Raw genomic sequence first — 17896 nt, forward strand, 5'->3', positions numbered from 1 at the left:
TGAGATATAAGTTCTAAAGTCTCAGGTTTTACAGTACAACAGCTGTCCCACCTTTCAAACCGAAACTTATAACTGCTTCACGGAAGATAATTTACGCAAATTAGAATTTTTGCGGATTTGGATTTTTATTACACCTTATTCCTTCGCCGTTTTATCTTTTAGGCCACGACAATTACTAAATTGTCTTTAAGTAATTCCAAGTTTATTTTCATTTTTAATATGCTTTTATTAACTTCAGACGTATGTATGTTTGTAACGGAATCTTTGAACATGATTTTGACCCTCTTCAAAACGTCGGGTAACTTGAAATTTGTTATACTTATAACCGATGATAATTCAATAATAATAAAAAAAAATTAAAAAATATATTGAAAAAATTGAAATTCAACTAAATAATTAAAAATAAATAATAGTTTAAAAAAACTAACTAAATACGCTTTTATAGAAAATCCAACTAAAAAACAGAGAATAAATTTTAATAAATTTGAATTAAAAAGTGTAAGAAAAAATTATTTTATTGTAAAAAGGCGTGGGGTGCATGGTATAAGTAGTTATAAATATTTTATAAACAGATATGAGTAGAAAGTTTATTTTGATAATATCCTGATGCTTATCAGGATATTATCCTACCCCACGCTTTTTAGTTAGTTTTGTTAATTTTGTTAGTTTTTTTTAAACTATTATTTATTTGAATGTCAATGAATCGTTTCTCGATTAGTTTACATTTTAAAGGTCGAGTCAGCGTTCCGTACCGTCTCCCGATGTGTTGCTCGTTAATCCCGTCTACGGAACGTCGTAAAACTGCGCCATTACAACCGATTTTAAACAGAAATAAACTTTAACAAACCATAAGTTTATTATGGGCTGAGGTAACTCTTTAATATCAGATGGACAATGATCTCGTCAGCCTATTCAGGTTAATGAAGTTGACAGTCAAGCCAGCGACCACTCTTTTTTATTACTTAGATGAGTGAACAAGCTCACGACCCACCTGGCGTTACGTGGTTACCACAGCCCATAGACATCAATAACGTATATGTCGCTAAGCATCTTGAGACATGAGTTCTATGTCTCAGTTTTTTTACAGTACAACAGCTAACCACCCTTCAAACCAAAACGCATTACTGCTTCACGGCAGAAATAGGCAGAGTGGTGGTACCTACCCGTGCGGACTCACAAGACACCCTACTACCAGTAAAAAGTAGATAATAAAGGTCATAAGTTACATTGCGTAGTTAATGAAACTCTCAATAACTTCCACGTAACATTCTATAAACAAACCGAAGAGACAAAACGATTCAGACAGACATACATCAATGAAATTGTATTTAGAAGATAAATATACTGGACGGCTGATACCGTGGAATGATTATTATGAATATATTAGATCAGCTGTGACAATGTAACATAATATTATACATTACGTGTACGCTATGATTCATGCTTCAAGTAGAACACTATGAGTATAATCAATAATTAGTTTTAGAGATTAGGAAAGGTTAAGCAGAAAATAATCGATCTCTTCCATGACACCGAAAATTGCAGAGTATTCGAGTCGTCGAAACTTGTGAATTAATAATCATTGGTTTATATCGTAAAAGGTTTTTCATAAATTCAATTTAATTTAAAGAAATATTATTTTCACTTTCTCCGTTAACGTTTCAACTCACATCGGTTGTTAAAAGCTCATCGTTAAAGATAAGACTGCATTCTTTAATAACTTAAATACGTACCATATGCTGATACTATGACAAGCAGTCATTTACGAAAGTATTTTGCGCGGTAAACCAAAATTGTTGATGAGAGTTTGTATATCAACGAAAGTTCTCGAAATACTTCGAAATCCAGGTTTTTGCCAAGATTCTACAGTTCTCCAGCGCTAATTTCTAACTAATAAACCCAATACGTGTTCATGAATGACTTTCATGTTTTAAAAATAATATCGTGGTACAAAATTAAATAAACGTGTGGCTGTATCTGACCAATTGACCCACTGGTTTGTGGTATTGATGGTCCCGGGAACTGTTTTGCACGGAATGGACTGTAAACTCATCTCTGCCAAACCACACCCAAAAAATGCTCCTAATATAAAGAAAACCATTGTCGACAGCTTAAAAGATAAGTAAGACGCGTAGATTCCCCTTATTCTGGTTCTTTTTGATATAACGAGATTGTGTTTGTGTCTTCATCCGATTTCTCTAGTATTGTAATCGGCTTCCCGGAGTGCCATTGTTGTCAGCATCGGGTTCAACAAATTTTTCTTTTTTATTACATAAGTACTTCGTTTTACGAAAAGTTTAATGATCGACATTAAATGAATTTGGTTTATTGCAAATTAATTATGGTATGAATTTTAATGAAACACGATGAAATAAGTTAGCGTCCTAAAATAGTGGGAATTGCAATGATACTTCAATGAGCTTTTTGTTAGATCCCGAGAGGACACATGCAAGATTATTGTGAATTTATTTCATTAAGCAAAACCAGATTGAACACTAAATGAACTAATTCAAACAATTCTCAGAATTTCATTGCTCTCGCTCCCGCCAGAAAGTTTGTTTTAGTGTCATTAATTTTGCCATGCAACATGAATTGAATTCTTAGCATACGTTGAACACGTGATTCTTACAGAGTTACAGTCTTACTGATTCAATTTTCACAATAAATTAACTGTACTCAAAATCAGGCAATTAGAAAAATGTTGTTAGTTCATGTCTACCAACAGACGATCGATCGGACCTAATATTGCGACTAAACAATGTCAGATCTCCAATTATGAGAAATAGTGAGAATCTATACAGTTATATACCGCTAAGTGGCGACTCAGCGATGAGAAAATCGCACGAGCACCAAACAGAAACAAAGTATACAAAAAATCGTATATCAAAACGGATGCTACGATAACAAACAAAATACAACTAACTATTCAAACAGTCATTATTTCACAAGGAAAAACAGGTTTCCGATACCGACACAAGCTATTTAGTTACGGGGAAACGGAGACGTGATTCATTCTAAAATTATTTCCCGTGTTACAGACGATTCCAGTTCAAACTTTAAAGATTTTACTCTATATTTTCATACAATTGCTGCATATTATTAAGCCCTTTTTAACGTTTTGAGGCACTCATCATATCACAGAGTATGTACGCGATACTGCATTGAACCGTATCTATATTCAAATGTTAAACGTAGTAGAAGAAGTAGTGATAGCAGATAGTATTGGTAGACTTACTAAGCCTGATCTCATAATCATCAAGTAATGGTGCGATGACATTTCAAACATTTCATTGAATAAAAATGTTTCAAATATTGAAACGATCACAAACCCTTGAGGTCGCTCATTGGCGCTCATCCTGTCTGCGCGACGTTTCTTGCAAGTGTTGCAGTTCAGGGTTGGAGCTCCGCCCTCCCACACTCCACTCTTCCAGAATATTAAACGACCCTCACTGTCCATGAGGGTGCGGAATTCACACTATCCCATACATAGCGATTTTCAAAATACGGAGATTGTCGCCAGCAAAATTATATCGGTGAAGGCATCAAAGATTCAGCACTTTAAACAATCTTCAAGATCACTGGTGCACTGTAACTCGTGAACGTCTCTTCACAAATGCATGCGATAGTTTATTTGTCGTGTAAACATACGACATGCCTATCGTTTGACATGGGGTTTACGGTCCATGTGGCATTCGACACACATGTGTGCATTAGATAAGCATTTTGTATCGATGAAAATATCGTCTAGAAAACGTATCGAACCATTAAAGTTTTTGGGTTTTTCAACAGTTTACATAACAACCAAACTGCGAGACAATCTTGATGAGAACAACAAAACTTTACGCCGAAAATAAACATGTGTATCTTTTGTAAGGATTATTATTAGCTCATTTTATATGGGAGACAACGTGTCCGCCCTCGTCGACGTCACAAACCAGACTGCGTGAAGTGAACCCAAAAGCAATTTACTTCAGGTTTCACAGCATTCGAGTGCTCAGAGTTCAAAACTCGGTCTAGACAGTATTCAGATGTCTAGATATTGCAAGAAAAACGAAATCTAAAATTCGATGAGTTTTTTACATTATATAAATAAGTATTAACTTGAGATAAAACAGCAGAACGAAGTACTCCCAAGCTTCTGGCAAGCGATTAATGAAATAAATCTTTTATTGGTAGGTAGTCCCATACTTCTCAGATGTTCAAAAATTCAAAACACCACAACACACACAACATCTCTACAAAGTTATGTCACGAAATAATGACATATCGAGACGGGCACGTGAGCTCTAGTTATATGATGATGCGGGGTGTTGGTCTATCTATAAATAAATTTCTAACTAGCTACAACATTACAACTCTAACCTTTTTATTCGTTTTTTTTAGCACCAACAAATATAAGTTTGAGGTCGTAAATAGCAAGTATTGGGTATCACGAAAAAGATACGGAGACCCAGGCGTATATTTTGGCAAATCGATACTAAATATTTAGTAGCGATTCGGTAGCCACGTGAAGTCTGTTTACCACTAAGCTAACCGATACTTCCATCCGACGGTTGGTGGAATACGAGGAATCGTAAAATGACGATTCATTTCGTATATTTCTGTGATGGATAAAAGTGTATGGTATCACTCAAATGGTGGATAAAGTGTACGGTATCCACTCAAAAGCAAGTTACACACATTAAGTGTTTATAATAATATTTTATTGATGACAAAATTACAACTTAATGCTCATTATTGTCTAACTGATGTAGTATTTAACGTATTGTAAATATCTAATTAACTACATCAGGATATTTTATACGGAAAGAAAAACGAAATTAAAAAACCGCGCTACAAGACGTAGCTATCAATGAAGGTATCTTAAGAAAAATATGTACTAGTGTTTTAGAAGAACCCAAAATCATATACAGAATTATGGGTCAGTTTAATTGAACAATGCTCAAAGACCAACAAACATAATTTGCAGCCTATTAGAAAAAAGCAAGAGCAATATACATAGTTTCAATTACAATCTATGGTTAATGCCGCTTCGAACTATATAGAAGCAGAAATTAAAAATTTGAGATTCACCCAGAATGGTTGGGCTTTACAAGTTCTGTAAAACTTACCAATCGATCCAAACAATCATCGTCTATATTGTCTGTACATTCTGCAAATGACATTATTCTAAAATACGGCTAATAAGACAAGCCGTATTTGAAGATCTTAACGCGTTTCAATTGCGATAAATCACAAAATATGCCTTTACACTGGTCTTCAAAAATATTACACATGAAATTACCTAAGATTATTAACTACCAAAACATCCGATTACCATTACCATTCAAATTGTCAACAATCAGGATATTAGTTGGGCTCACAGAACAACGAATATAAAAATGAATGGACAAAATGAGTTTTCCGTAGCAATGTTCATAATCTCATAAACGAACACCTACTAGAACATCATCTAATTACTAAAGCAAAATGATAACAGGCGTTTTGTTAAGACCAAAATAGCAGAACAGTTGGCAAAACGGTTTTGTTTTCGTTTACCACCGACCAGTTCAATGAACGGAGAGCCTGCGTCCGAACCAATGCCGCTTGTGTTTCATACATTGTTATGTTAAGTACACAATTTACGGAACTCAGGATATATTACTCGTAGAATAGCTCTGCTTATAGTGGTAGACTCTTAGGCGTTACTGCACAATATACAACGCTCGAGTTGCAGCGGTGTTCTTTTACAACAAAGACAAATTATTCGGACCTTGAGCCTACCTTGACGGAAGGTTATTTTTTAATGCGGACGTTGTAATTTTACAACAAAATCTATAAAATAAAACTGGATAAATTAATTTCTAGTTTAGTGACCAAATTGCCAGAAAGGATAACGGCAGATTTGTGAAGGTCACTGGCAAGACGCTGACCAGATCCGCACTACTCTCGACACCACAGTTCACGATGCTCTACACTCGGCGGCAGACAGAAGCAAATGGTCGTCGTGGCCTAAAGGATAAGACGTCCGGTGCATTCGTGTTGAGCGATGAACCGGTGTTCCAATCCCAGGCGGGTTATATACCAATTTTTCTAATGAAATACATTGACTTCCACGGTGAAGGAATAACATCGTGTATTAAAAATCAAACCCGCAAAATTATAATTTGCGTAATTACTGGTGGTAGGACCTATTGTGAGTCCACACGGGTAGGTACCACCACCCCGCCTATTTCTGCCGTGAAGCAGTAATGCGTTTCGGTTTGAAGGGTGGGGCAGCCGTTGTAACTATACTTGAGACCTTAAAATTTATATCTCAAGGTGAGTGGCGGCATTTCCGTTGTAGATGTCTACGGGCTCAGGTAACCACTTAACACCAGATGGGCTGTGAGCTCGTCCACCCATCTAAAAAATAAAAACAAAAAAATGCGTAGAATGATCCAGAATAAACTCTTGTTGCGAGGAGGTGGTCACGAACCTCAGTATTGAAGAAACCGAAGCCAGACGAAGAAGAAGAAAATTAAATGACCAAGTTACTGCATTCTTTAACACACCTCACGCTATATACGTTTTATTGATTAACGTAGATAGGCCATGTGGCGTGAAATGGTACGGAGGCCCACAGCCAGCCCAAAGTGGATATCACCTTGAGTCATGGTCGCGATTGCATTGGAGTAACGGTTATATGACGCTTGAAACAGAAACGCATGATTACTTCGCGCTTATAATATACACTAGGTGCCGACATACAATACTTAAAGCATTGTACCATGGTTCACTTGCGGACTAAATAATAATAATAATAATAATAATAACGGTTGATTCGAAGTAAGTATCAGTTGAATGGAATATTTGAAATGTATTCAACTGATAATTATTTTTAATAAATGTATATTTTTATTTGATTGGTTTTGTTAATTTTAAGTATATTTCAATGATACTATGTACACATATTTTAAGTATGTTTCAATGATACTATCTACACATATGGGCTTGTTGTTGTCTGAAATAAAAATAAATCATTCATTCATTCATTCATTCATTCAATATGAAAGAGAAAAACTGAAAACAGTGATGGAAGTCGCACAACAGACCTAGCTAATGGCACAACTGTTTAAAGATTCATTTCCGATGACTTTATAAAAATTGGAAAAAACCCGACGTGTGTGCTGCGATTAAAACTCACGTCCTGAAATTACGGATGAAAGTTCGTCGTACATAAGGCTGCGGATGAATGTGTTTATATATTGTGCGTTTCTCATAATCAGACACATAAGCACAACGTAAAAATAATTTAAGTACTTAAATATGTTAACTATATTATAATGTTTGGCCGTATGAAGCATGGTCTTTTTGGGCATGTTTTGTTTTTTATTGCAAAGGTGGGTTGGACGAGCTCACGGCCAATAGACAAAATCCAGGTTAATGCCACTGCCCATCTTGATATATGAGTTCAAAGTCTCGGTTCTGGTGGTAGTACCTACCCTTGCGGTGTCACAAAATGCCTTACTGCCAGTAATTACGCTAATTATAATTTTTTTGGGTTTGGTTTTTATTATACGATTCCTTCACCGTGGAAAACATTCCTAAATATTTGTCAAACACATATTTAATTAGAATAATCGTACCTGGCTGCGGTTTTCTTTTTTTATTGCTTATATGGGTGGACGAGCTGACAGCCCACCTGGTGTTAAGTGGTTACTGGAGCCCATAGACATCTACAACGTAAATGCCGCCGCCCACCTTGAGATATGAGTTCTAAGGTCTCAGTATAGTTACAACGGTTGTTCCACCCTTCAAACCGAAACACATTACTACTTCACGGCAGAAATAGGCGAGGTGGTGGTACCTACCCGTGCGGATTCACAAGAGGTCCTACCACCAGTAAAAAATATATTTGAACTAGGTATTCGAACACCGTTACATCGCTTGATGCAAGTGCACCGGGCGACTTATCCTTTAGGCCACCATGACTCTAAATATGTAAATAATCTGCGATAAGCATCAGTTATAAACAGATATGCTGTAAGATGTGGCAGTTTAAGTGTGTCTTTCACTGAGGACAGTTCCTAATCAATAGATCAATAAGTTCATAATATTATAATAATGACCTTTCATTTTAGACGTTTATTGTAACTTTATTTTGTTAATTTAGTTGTCATTCGTTTGCATATCTTTCCAGTCCTTTCTGATACGTCTCTAAACGGAAAACAAAGTCATGCTATAAGTATTCCTTATTTTCTTTTCGAAGACCGAAATTCCAAAAGAAGTCTCTTCAAACTAATACGTCATTCCGAAGCACGTTAAACATCGGTGAGATTCTTGTAAAGAACTGAAAAGGGAGCACACACACACTCTCGGACGAACGAGACAGGTCAAATGAGATCGACGACCCAGAAACACTGAGCGAATGAAGCGACGAACGTTAATCCCGCTTTCCGATACGAGACCCCCACGCGCAAGCTATTCGCGAATTTACACTAGTTTCTAAAACTAATGGGAGTTATTGACGAAACTAAACCAGTCAATTTGAACGGCTCTATCTATTAACCGTAGTTGTCGAGGGCGGGCGCTGTTTTTGTGTACAACGAGAATGCCGTTCATCTAATCCAGGGGTTCCCAAACTTATTTTGTCTACTGCTCACTTTGAGAATAAATTATTTTTTAGTGCCCCCATTTTTTCACATACTTAAAAACCACTATAGCAAGCTCTCAGTCGGTGTCTAAGAGTCCTCCTAGATGAAATTACAAATCGCCTCATAAGTTTCTACACAACGCCCCTATTTTTTTTCTCTTACCACTCCCTTTGGACCTACAGTGCCCACAAGGAGGCGTTATCGCCCACTTTGGGAAAAACTGATCTAATCCAACCTATTGCGTGGACATGAATCAATGATATGCTGAACTTGAAATCGTCGCAAGACTGACTGAACGGTTTACAGCTCATAATATAAAAGCGATTCAGTCAAATTGAATTATCTTACGTCATCAATTCGTGAATAAACTTGTCATCTTGAACTCATAGTAAACAGCCACAAGTACAAAAAGATCCAAATATATAGGCCGCAAAATCCGCAGTGCTGATTCACTCGGGGTCATTGAAGGCACGTCCTTAGTGGTTAACAATAAACAATGCAGTGCATAATCAAAGTTCCATACTGTCCGACGTGTCAACTGGACACATACATATTCCGGTGATAACATGAAAGTTGCTTATTTGACTCGCTCGCTAACTGCTGTGGCGATATTCGACCTCATTTTATAACCCAGATTGATTTCTTTGCGGAATATTGATTGTCAGCTAAATTATTTATGTGTGCACTAGCGATAAGACCAGTTAATAATTGCAAGCCAATTGATTATTTCATATCAACCGGCCTGCCATTAAAAAAAAGGGAAATTTTATTTGCAAAAACAGATATTCCTCTTGCGTTTATCTTTCACAAAGTATCCACGGCCTTCACTTATGAGATATTTTGCTTTTTAATACGCTTTTATTAGCTTCAGACGTATGTATGTATGTTTGTAACGGAAATTTGGTATACTTATTAAGGACCGATGACAATTCAATATTTAAAATTTTTTTGAAAATCAAGTATTTAAAAATGAAAAATAAATAATAGTTTTAAAATACACTTTTAAAAGCGTGGGGTGCATGGTATAAGTAGTTATAAATATTTTATGAACAGATATAATATCCTGAAAAGCACCCCGCGCTTTTCTACAATACAATCATTTTTTCTTACACTATTTTTAATTCAAAATTATTAAAATTTATTTGCTATTTTTTAGTTGGATTTTCTATAAAAGCGTATTTTATTAGTTTTTTTAAACTATTTTTTTATTTTTTATTATTACAATGGTCATGGCTGACCTTTAAGATGCCACGCCACACTATTCTCATTGCATAAAGTCTTTGTAACCACTCTCTCACAATAAAAACGTTTAATTCGCATTGATATAATTAAGACTTCGTGTGGCAAAGCAGGCGATATAATTCTCTCTTCTGATATCTCCGAATTGATTCACCGTAGATGGACTGTGATTTTATCCGCTCCTCTAAGCAAACAAAACTGATTTCGATTTATCTAAACATGTGCAATGTTGTTTACGTCTATAGTTTCAACCAAGTTGATTCAGGCCATTAATCAACATAGCAGACGCAGCAAGTTTGCTACTGAGCATTGGATAAGTCTTCACTATAGAATTACTAGAGTGGGCAACTGGAAGAACGTTCTTGTGAACATTGCAAATATTATAGTCCATAAGATTGGTTTGTATTGTATCTCTGCCTTGAACTAATTTATTCCGTTGCAACAAAGGTCATGTAATGGAATATTCGAATAAAAATATTTTATTACCAATCTTATCAAATTCTTCAGTTCTTTAAATTTTATTTTTGTAATGAATAAGATGATGGAGCTCTTTTCAAATATTCGAGGGTATCTAAATTTCGTTTTGCTTTTAATTTTGATTATTTCTCTTTCATAGCACTATTGACATGTCATTGTGTTCTTAACGGTAAAATCGCTCCTTATACTCTTTTGTTACAAAATTTAATTCTTATTTTAATTGGACTGCGTAGCGCTGTCCAGACTCTACCAGTTAAATAGCGGATTTAAAAGTAGTTTTATGTATTCATTCAATAGTAGGAGAAAAAAATCAGCTTCCATATTTAAACTTCTTGGTTCATTACCGATGATGCGCCGCGGTCCAAACTACTAAATCGGCGGCAAATGGCATTTCTTCGAGCCATTTCGGAAGAATCAAGAATCCATACTTTTTTAATTTCTAAAGCACACCGTAGCTATTCTAGCCTCGAAATTTAATTTGTAGAGATCTTTAATATTGAAAGGGTGGCACGTTTACAGCCATTCAAAGTGTAGGCTGCAGACTACCAATTGGCACCAAGGTATTATGTAGATTCAGATTTTAAAGTAACTCAGTAATTTCAGTCCTTACAAGGAAAAAAAATACTTGAGATCGATCTACAATAAAACTTGAAGATTCCTGAGCGCTATGAAATGCTAACAACATTTGAGAAAAGTTCTTAGCGGTAATTGGGGACTTGCTTGTGCATCATGGACGCAAAATATGGTCATACACAAAGTATGACCTTTGAAGGCAATAAAAAGAACCAGAGAGCTTCATTATCTTTGTTTCCGGTTCGTTCATTAATTTCGATAGACTACAATTAAACAAAGAAACTTAAAACAAGATAGTATCGCTTACATTAATTTTCGTTTCTGAGAATATAACATTTAATGACTTTATTTAATTCGACGAGATGGTTAAAACAAGTTCTGAATTTACATTACTTGCAAAAAAATTAAGAACAATGAACTACTTTTTATACGAATTCCTAAACATCTCATCGTAGATCTTACCATGATAGGCAAAAGTTTAATTTTTAAATATAACTTTTATTTTTTAACTGTAAGGGAATTTTAGTTAAGAAGAATATTACCCACTGAGTTTCTCGCCGGATCTTCCCAGTGAGTCGCGTTTCCGATCCGGTAATAGATAGGGATAGATAGAGAAAAAAAAGAAGAATATTTTTTTGAATTCACATGACTTAGTAAATTCTTTTATTACCTAAGGTAATAGTGTACACAATTTCTTCATGTAGTCACAGCTCCTGAGACTACTTCCGCGTCATACGTTCTTAGTAGTAACATTCCCAATATCTTTCCTATATCTGCCGCGAATCAGCTATGCGTTCCAATTTAAAGAGAGTTCGAAGGTTACTTCTTTATTATTTTACTCTGTTCGAAACCGATAGTTTGTACCTAAACACACAGTACATAGGTACTGTGTGTTAGGTACATCGATGTTTCATATTTATTTCTTATTTGTTTTAATCAAGTAAATAGCCTAAGTTTAAACTTCAAGGATTTATCACAGTAGATTTAACTAACGAATTTTTCTTCCCTACCTAAGCTGGTATCCTTTAGAGGCTATGCCAGCGTAACCGAGCGGAGTCCAACGATAGATATTGTGTGAGGTCAGTGATTGAATGGCTGATCGATCAATAGCACTAAACGAAAACGAGGACAAAAAAAGATTTCCGTACGACCTTTACTATCGAAACGAAGCTGATAATTTCGGACATCTCATGACTTCAGCTAATATTGTTTACTAGTGGTCCCGGAGTAGTCAAAATTTGACTATAATTAATTGAAATTATAAGTTTGAACATTATTATGGTTCTAGTTACAGATTTCGCTAAAACCAAACCATAGACAAATAATATTAAAGATAAACAATATCAAACTATTCTCAATTTGACCACAAACTTTAAGCAATAACAAAAGTTTCACAAGAAACGAAGAGTATACATATAATTATATGCGTGTGTGTCAATACATGGTAGTGTGTGTAATAATTTTTTTTATGGATTCAATGTATTATTAATGCACAATTTAAAAAATATATAAATATTCTGCATTCCTTCTCTATATTCTCTATAAGCGTGGGAAATTTCAAACTTCTCCGTCCGCGCAATTTTCATAAAAAGTGATACAAAGTTTTTGCTTCACGTATAGAGAAGAATATATAGATCTTCAATATATAGATATTAAAACGAATTATGACAAAATTTTGATACACTTTACGTTTTCTAAAATGTATATTTCTCTGCCGCTCACAAAAATAAAGTAATGGTTCGATTACCACAAATCAAGCGAAATCGAAAAGGCGAATGAGACTGCACAAAACAATAAATACCATTACTTTAAACTAATATCACAATTTACTTAGTCTTCCAACCCCGTCTCATTTTAGTTCTCCTCAAAATTTCATGCACTTTTTATATCAAAAGACATCTCAAACCGATCAAATGGGATAAGTACGAAACATAGACATTTGTTTTAGTATTAAATAATTAAATTTCAGATACAGTCAAACCTGGGTAAGAGAGAACTGGATAAGTGAGAAAACTCTATAAGTGAGAGTAATAGCCAGGACCCGTCATTTTAAGCTCCCAAAACCTCCATTAGCGACAAAAAGAAACCTCTGTAAGAGAGAGTCGTTTTTCCCTCATGGACCTCCGTAAGTGAGACTGCTACTTATGTATACCTCTATAAGCGACAGTCGAGCCTTATTTATTTATATTATTTAGGAGGAACAAATGACAAAACAAATTACAAATTTAACATCTGCTATTTTATGACTCATTCTTAACTTTCGTGGAACTTCCTACCATTGTTTTTGTATTGTTTTCTCGTCAATATTGAACCTATTCTATTTCGTGGAACTAAATAACGTTGTTATTTTATCGCATTATTTTCGAATGGACACGTGTGCCTGTGTACCGTCCTGTTTGTCGGACTTACTCAGTTTATCGTTAATCAATTGTGCAGGAAAGTTTTGCATCATGTCAAAACGAAAAATTAAAGTACTGTAATTAAGTGATAAACTTAAAATAGTGAATGCGTTTGAATCCGGAAAATCGCTAAATGAAATTCAGAGGGTGCATTAGCGAGAAACTCGGGTTATTGAGAAACCTCTATAAGCGAGAATGAGATTGTGCTCCCTTGAACTCTCGCTTATCCAGGTTTGACTGTAGATATATTTCTGGGTTGAGTGACCGTAAGACTGACAGAAAGAGTCAAAAATTCAAATCGGCCGCAGCGTAAAATATTTGTTGTCATTGCGAAACTGGTTTCCTGTCGTACCGCTGTTTCACACGGAGAAAGTTGTCCTGGCGAATTTATTTGCATGAAGTGGATAAAATCATGTTTAATTGGATTTGTAGTCCAAATGCAATATCACTAGTCCCTCTAAGCCGGGAGAGCGCTGGTTGTACACTGTTTACAGATGCACCTGTTAGCACTAATTGCAATGTTAACGATAAGGGCGAAATTAGCGTTACAACTGATCCGATGCTTTCCAGCTTACGCTTATAAGTTATGAAGACGGGCAGACGAACTCATGGCCCTCCTGATATCAACTAGTCATACGCCTTGAAGTCGAATTATCAATTGCAATCGAACTAAATGACAGGGTGGAAAATGGAAAGTGTGCAGGTTGTTCACAACAAATAAATAATGTTTGTTTGTTATAAACAAATGAGAACACTTTCATATCGAATCGTCAACACTTCCTATGCTGGATGCAGTAGATAATAAAATTATCAATAGTCTGCTTTTTCAAGCAGTATGCATGATACTGATAAATATTTTACATGCATATAACTAGTCAGGTCATAAGTATTGTCACACAGTAAAAACTTTTCTTTTAGAATGCTGGCCACAAAAAAGTTTATTGAATTCGAATTTCGAATTGTTCATGAAAATAAAAATGTATACTTTTAGAATTTTACTATTTTTAAATATGGAGTGGACGCTTAAAGAAGACCGTGTTGCAGTTATTGCGTTGCATCGTTGCGGTTACGCGCCAATTAAAATTTTTAACATACTGAAAAATTTGAATATAACCAAAAGATTCGTTTATCGTACCATCAAACGATACAATGAAGACTCTAGTGTAGATGAAAGGTCAAGAAGTGGTCGCCCTCGGTCTGTTAGGACTCCAGCAGTGATAAAAGCTGTGAAGGCGCGAATTCAAAGAAATCCCAAACGTAAGCAGAAACTGTTGGCCCTTCAGATGGGGTTAAGCAGAACCACGGTGAAAAGGGTGTTAAATGAAGACTTAGGGCTTCGGGCATATCGAAGAAAAACAGGACATCGTTTGAATGCTCGTCTAATGGACCTGAGACTGAAGAGATGCCGCACTTTGTTGAAGCGGTACGCGGGAAAAAAACATCGGGAAATTCTTTTTTCGGATGAAAAAATTATTACCGTAGAAGAGAGCTACAACAAACAAAATGATAATGTGTACGCACACAGTAGTGAAGAAGCGAGCAACCGTATTCCGCGTGTCTAACGAGGTCATTTTCCATCCTAGCTCATGGTATGGTTGGGAATTTCTTATTGGGGCTTAACAGAGGTACATTTTTGTGAGAAAGGTGTAAAAACGAATGCAGTTGTGTATCAAAATACAGTCCTGACGAACCTTATGGAACCTGTTTCTCATACCATGTTCAATAACAGGCACTGGGTATTCCAACAAGATTCGGCGCCAGCTCATAGAGCGAAGAGCACACAAGACTGGCTGGCGGCGCGTGAAATCGACTACATCCGGCACGAAGACTGGCCCTCCTCCAGTCCAGATTTGAATCCGTTAGATTACAAGATATGGCAACACTTGGAGGAAAAGGCGTGCTCAAAGCCTCATCCCAATTTGGAGTCACTCAAGACATCCTTGATTAAGGCAGTCGCCGATATTGACATGGACCTCGTTCGTGCTGCGATAGACGACTGGCCGCGCAGATTGAAGGCCTGTATTCAAAATCACGGAGGTCATTTTGAATAAACTTTAGTGTCATAAGAATCTATGTTTTGTTAAGTTCATTTTGGTATATGAATGGTTACATAATGAATAAACTTGTTTCAATTATTTTACATTAAACATGTGACAGAATTTATGACCTGACTAGGTAATTTTAGTGTGTTTTAGTTTGATAGGTTGAAGTTATCGTAGCCTAAAGGATAAGACACCGGTGTATTCTTATTAATCAATGCTTCTTGTCCATATTCTTAGACAGGTACCAAATATTCTATAGAAATACATACTTAACATTCCAACTACTGCATATTGTAATGGTTATAAACTGCATGGGACATCATACACACTAGTGGTCCCCCGGTAGTCGAAATTCGACTATAATTAATTGAAATTATAAGTTTGTACACTATTATGATTCTATTGTCAAAGGCTATTTATTATACTTCTATAATCACAAATTTCGCTAAGACTACACTTTAGACCAGTGATGGGCAAAGTACGGCTCGCGGAAGTATTTAATCCGGCCCGCCGAGAGCCCATCCATCCTAAATATTCTAGTCAGCATTTTGACGCGTAAAATAAAATCCGACGTTTATAATTGAAAATCTTCGAATTTTTAATGAAAGCTCCAATTCGTCAGGGCTGTTTTGAGCTTTCATTACCTCATAATTAACTTGCCATAATTATAATTATCTCGACAGCCTGTCACAGGTATTAGTTTATTTATTTGAAAAAAAAAAACATTCTTTTTACCTATCTATCACACGCCTCACGTCTCACACGCCTAACAAGGCTTAAAAGGTATTTTGTTTATTAAATAGCTTTAATACAAAATGCATTTTTTCTATAATTTTGGCCCTCCTCTAGAATTTCTTAAACTTTGTGGCCCGCCATTAAAAATGTTTGCCCACCGTTGCTTTAGACAAATATTAATAAAGACAAACAATATTTAATCTATTCTCAATTTGACCATAGACTGTGAGCAATAAGACCATATGAGCAATAAACCAATAGAATGCATGCATGTGTGTCAAATACATAGTAGAGTGATTAATGTATTTATTTATTGATTTCATATCGACGCTTGAAAGGCAAAAGTGACTAAGAGACAATAACTGCTTTGTACATAAATGATAGGCAATAACCATATTCGATGCGCAAAAAAAATATATTTCTAGGTCTATTAAAATTATTTCAATCCTACCGCTACTAGCTAGATTCTACTACAGCTAGGTTCGTTAAAATAAATTTTGTTTTCAGGTATTTCAACTTTAAATTAGTCTACTGTAAAGTTCACGCATTGTCGCTTAGTCACGTTTGCCTTTCAAGCGTCGATATATTTTTTAAGCATAACTTAATAAAATATTAGCATTCTGCCCTCCTTCTCTATATTCTCTATAAGGGTGGGAAATTTCACATTCCTGAGTCTGCGCAATTTTCGTAAAGAAAGGAACAATGTTTTAGCTTCATGTATTAATATATAGATTGGGATAGATGGATTACTGATGCCCAACAGCCTTCTAGTTACACCAGGACAGGTGGGCGAGCTCAGGCTCAGCCAGAAGTGGACCCTACAGCTCATATCTAGGTGAGCTTTTATAATACTCTTGAATACACTAAACTTAAATCTTTAGTGTGTTCTCTAAAATAATATATGCTTAGTTTTTAGTTAGTTCTCAGTTTTTTACTGATGGTAGGAGCTCTTGTGAATCCACGCAGGTAGGTACCACCACTCTGCTTAATTCTGCAGTGAAGCAGTAATGCATTTCGGTTTGAAGGGTGGGGCAGCCGTTGTAACTGTACTTGAGACCTAAGAACTTATATCTCAAGGTGGGGTAATTACGTTGTAGATGTCTATGGGCTCCAGTAACCACTTAACACCAAGTGGGCTGTGAGCTCATCCACACATCTAAGTAATAAAAAATAAAATAAAATAAATATGTCTTCAATAAACCCCCTGAATAAATAATCTAGTACTGATGTCTCTGGCAAAAATTATCTTTTATGAAATAAACTTAATAAATAACTTGTAAATAAGTAGAATATAAAATCTACAAATTAACTATTTATTTTATTCTATTACATTCTTAGCACCAATAATATTATTTAATATATCGGTGGAAAACAATTATCATCCTGGTTTTAAAAACATGACAAATAATTTAAACATGATGTCCTATCCTATCATGCTTATTGTACGAGGCAATTATACATATTTATTGAAATTGTACTGCTGCTTAGCAGTTTTAAAGATAGAAATCATTGACATATCTTGAGTCAGTGCAGCTATTGCTATAAAGATACATTTGAGTACATTTCATTTTTACTTATGCCATTAAGTCTTTAATCTTATGTCTCAAGGTAAGCAGGCAAGGTAGGCATTTTGCACTGTAAGGATTCCAGTAATACTTAAAATCAGACCATAGATACAGATACAGATATAGACAACTAAACCCAATTTGATAAGCTCGAGAATGTTTTTATATATGTATTCCTATATATTTAAGACCTATACACATAACACAATCTTTAAAAAAAAGGCCATGCATCTAAAATATATGCAAAAAAA

General features: G+C 35.4%; 1 protein-coding gene across 4 annotated transcripts in view; it reads right to left on the minus strand.

Annotated features, from left to right (window-relative positions):
- The window catches only part of hpo (serine/threonine-protein kinase hippo), a 31389-nt gene that overhangs the window by 12710 nt on the left and 783 nt on the right, over positions 1 to 17896 (minus strand). Inside the window, exon 1 of one of the 4 annotated variants that reach the window (XM_028172006.2) lies at positions 3330 to 3548. The exons of 2 other annotated variants lie outside the window; for them this stretch is intronic. In XM_028172006.2, coding sequence (XP_028027807.2) covers positions 3330 to 3457 — 128 coding nt within the window. In that variant the 5' untranslated portion in view covers positions 3458 to 3548. Of the gene's footprint in view, positions 1 to 3329; positions 3549 to 17896 lie in introns of those variants that run through there. One more of the 4 variants, XM_028172003.2, reaches the window with a different exon arrangement.

The sequence above is a fragment of the Bombyx mandarina genome, chromosome 05 (assembly GCF_030267445.1).
Source record: "Bombyx mandarina strain Sakado chromosome 05, ASM3026744v2".
Taxonomy (NCBI): domain Eukaryota; kingdom Metazoa; phylum Arthropoda; class Insecta; order Lepidoptera; family Bombycidae; genus Bombyx; species Bombyx mandarina.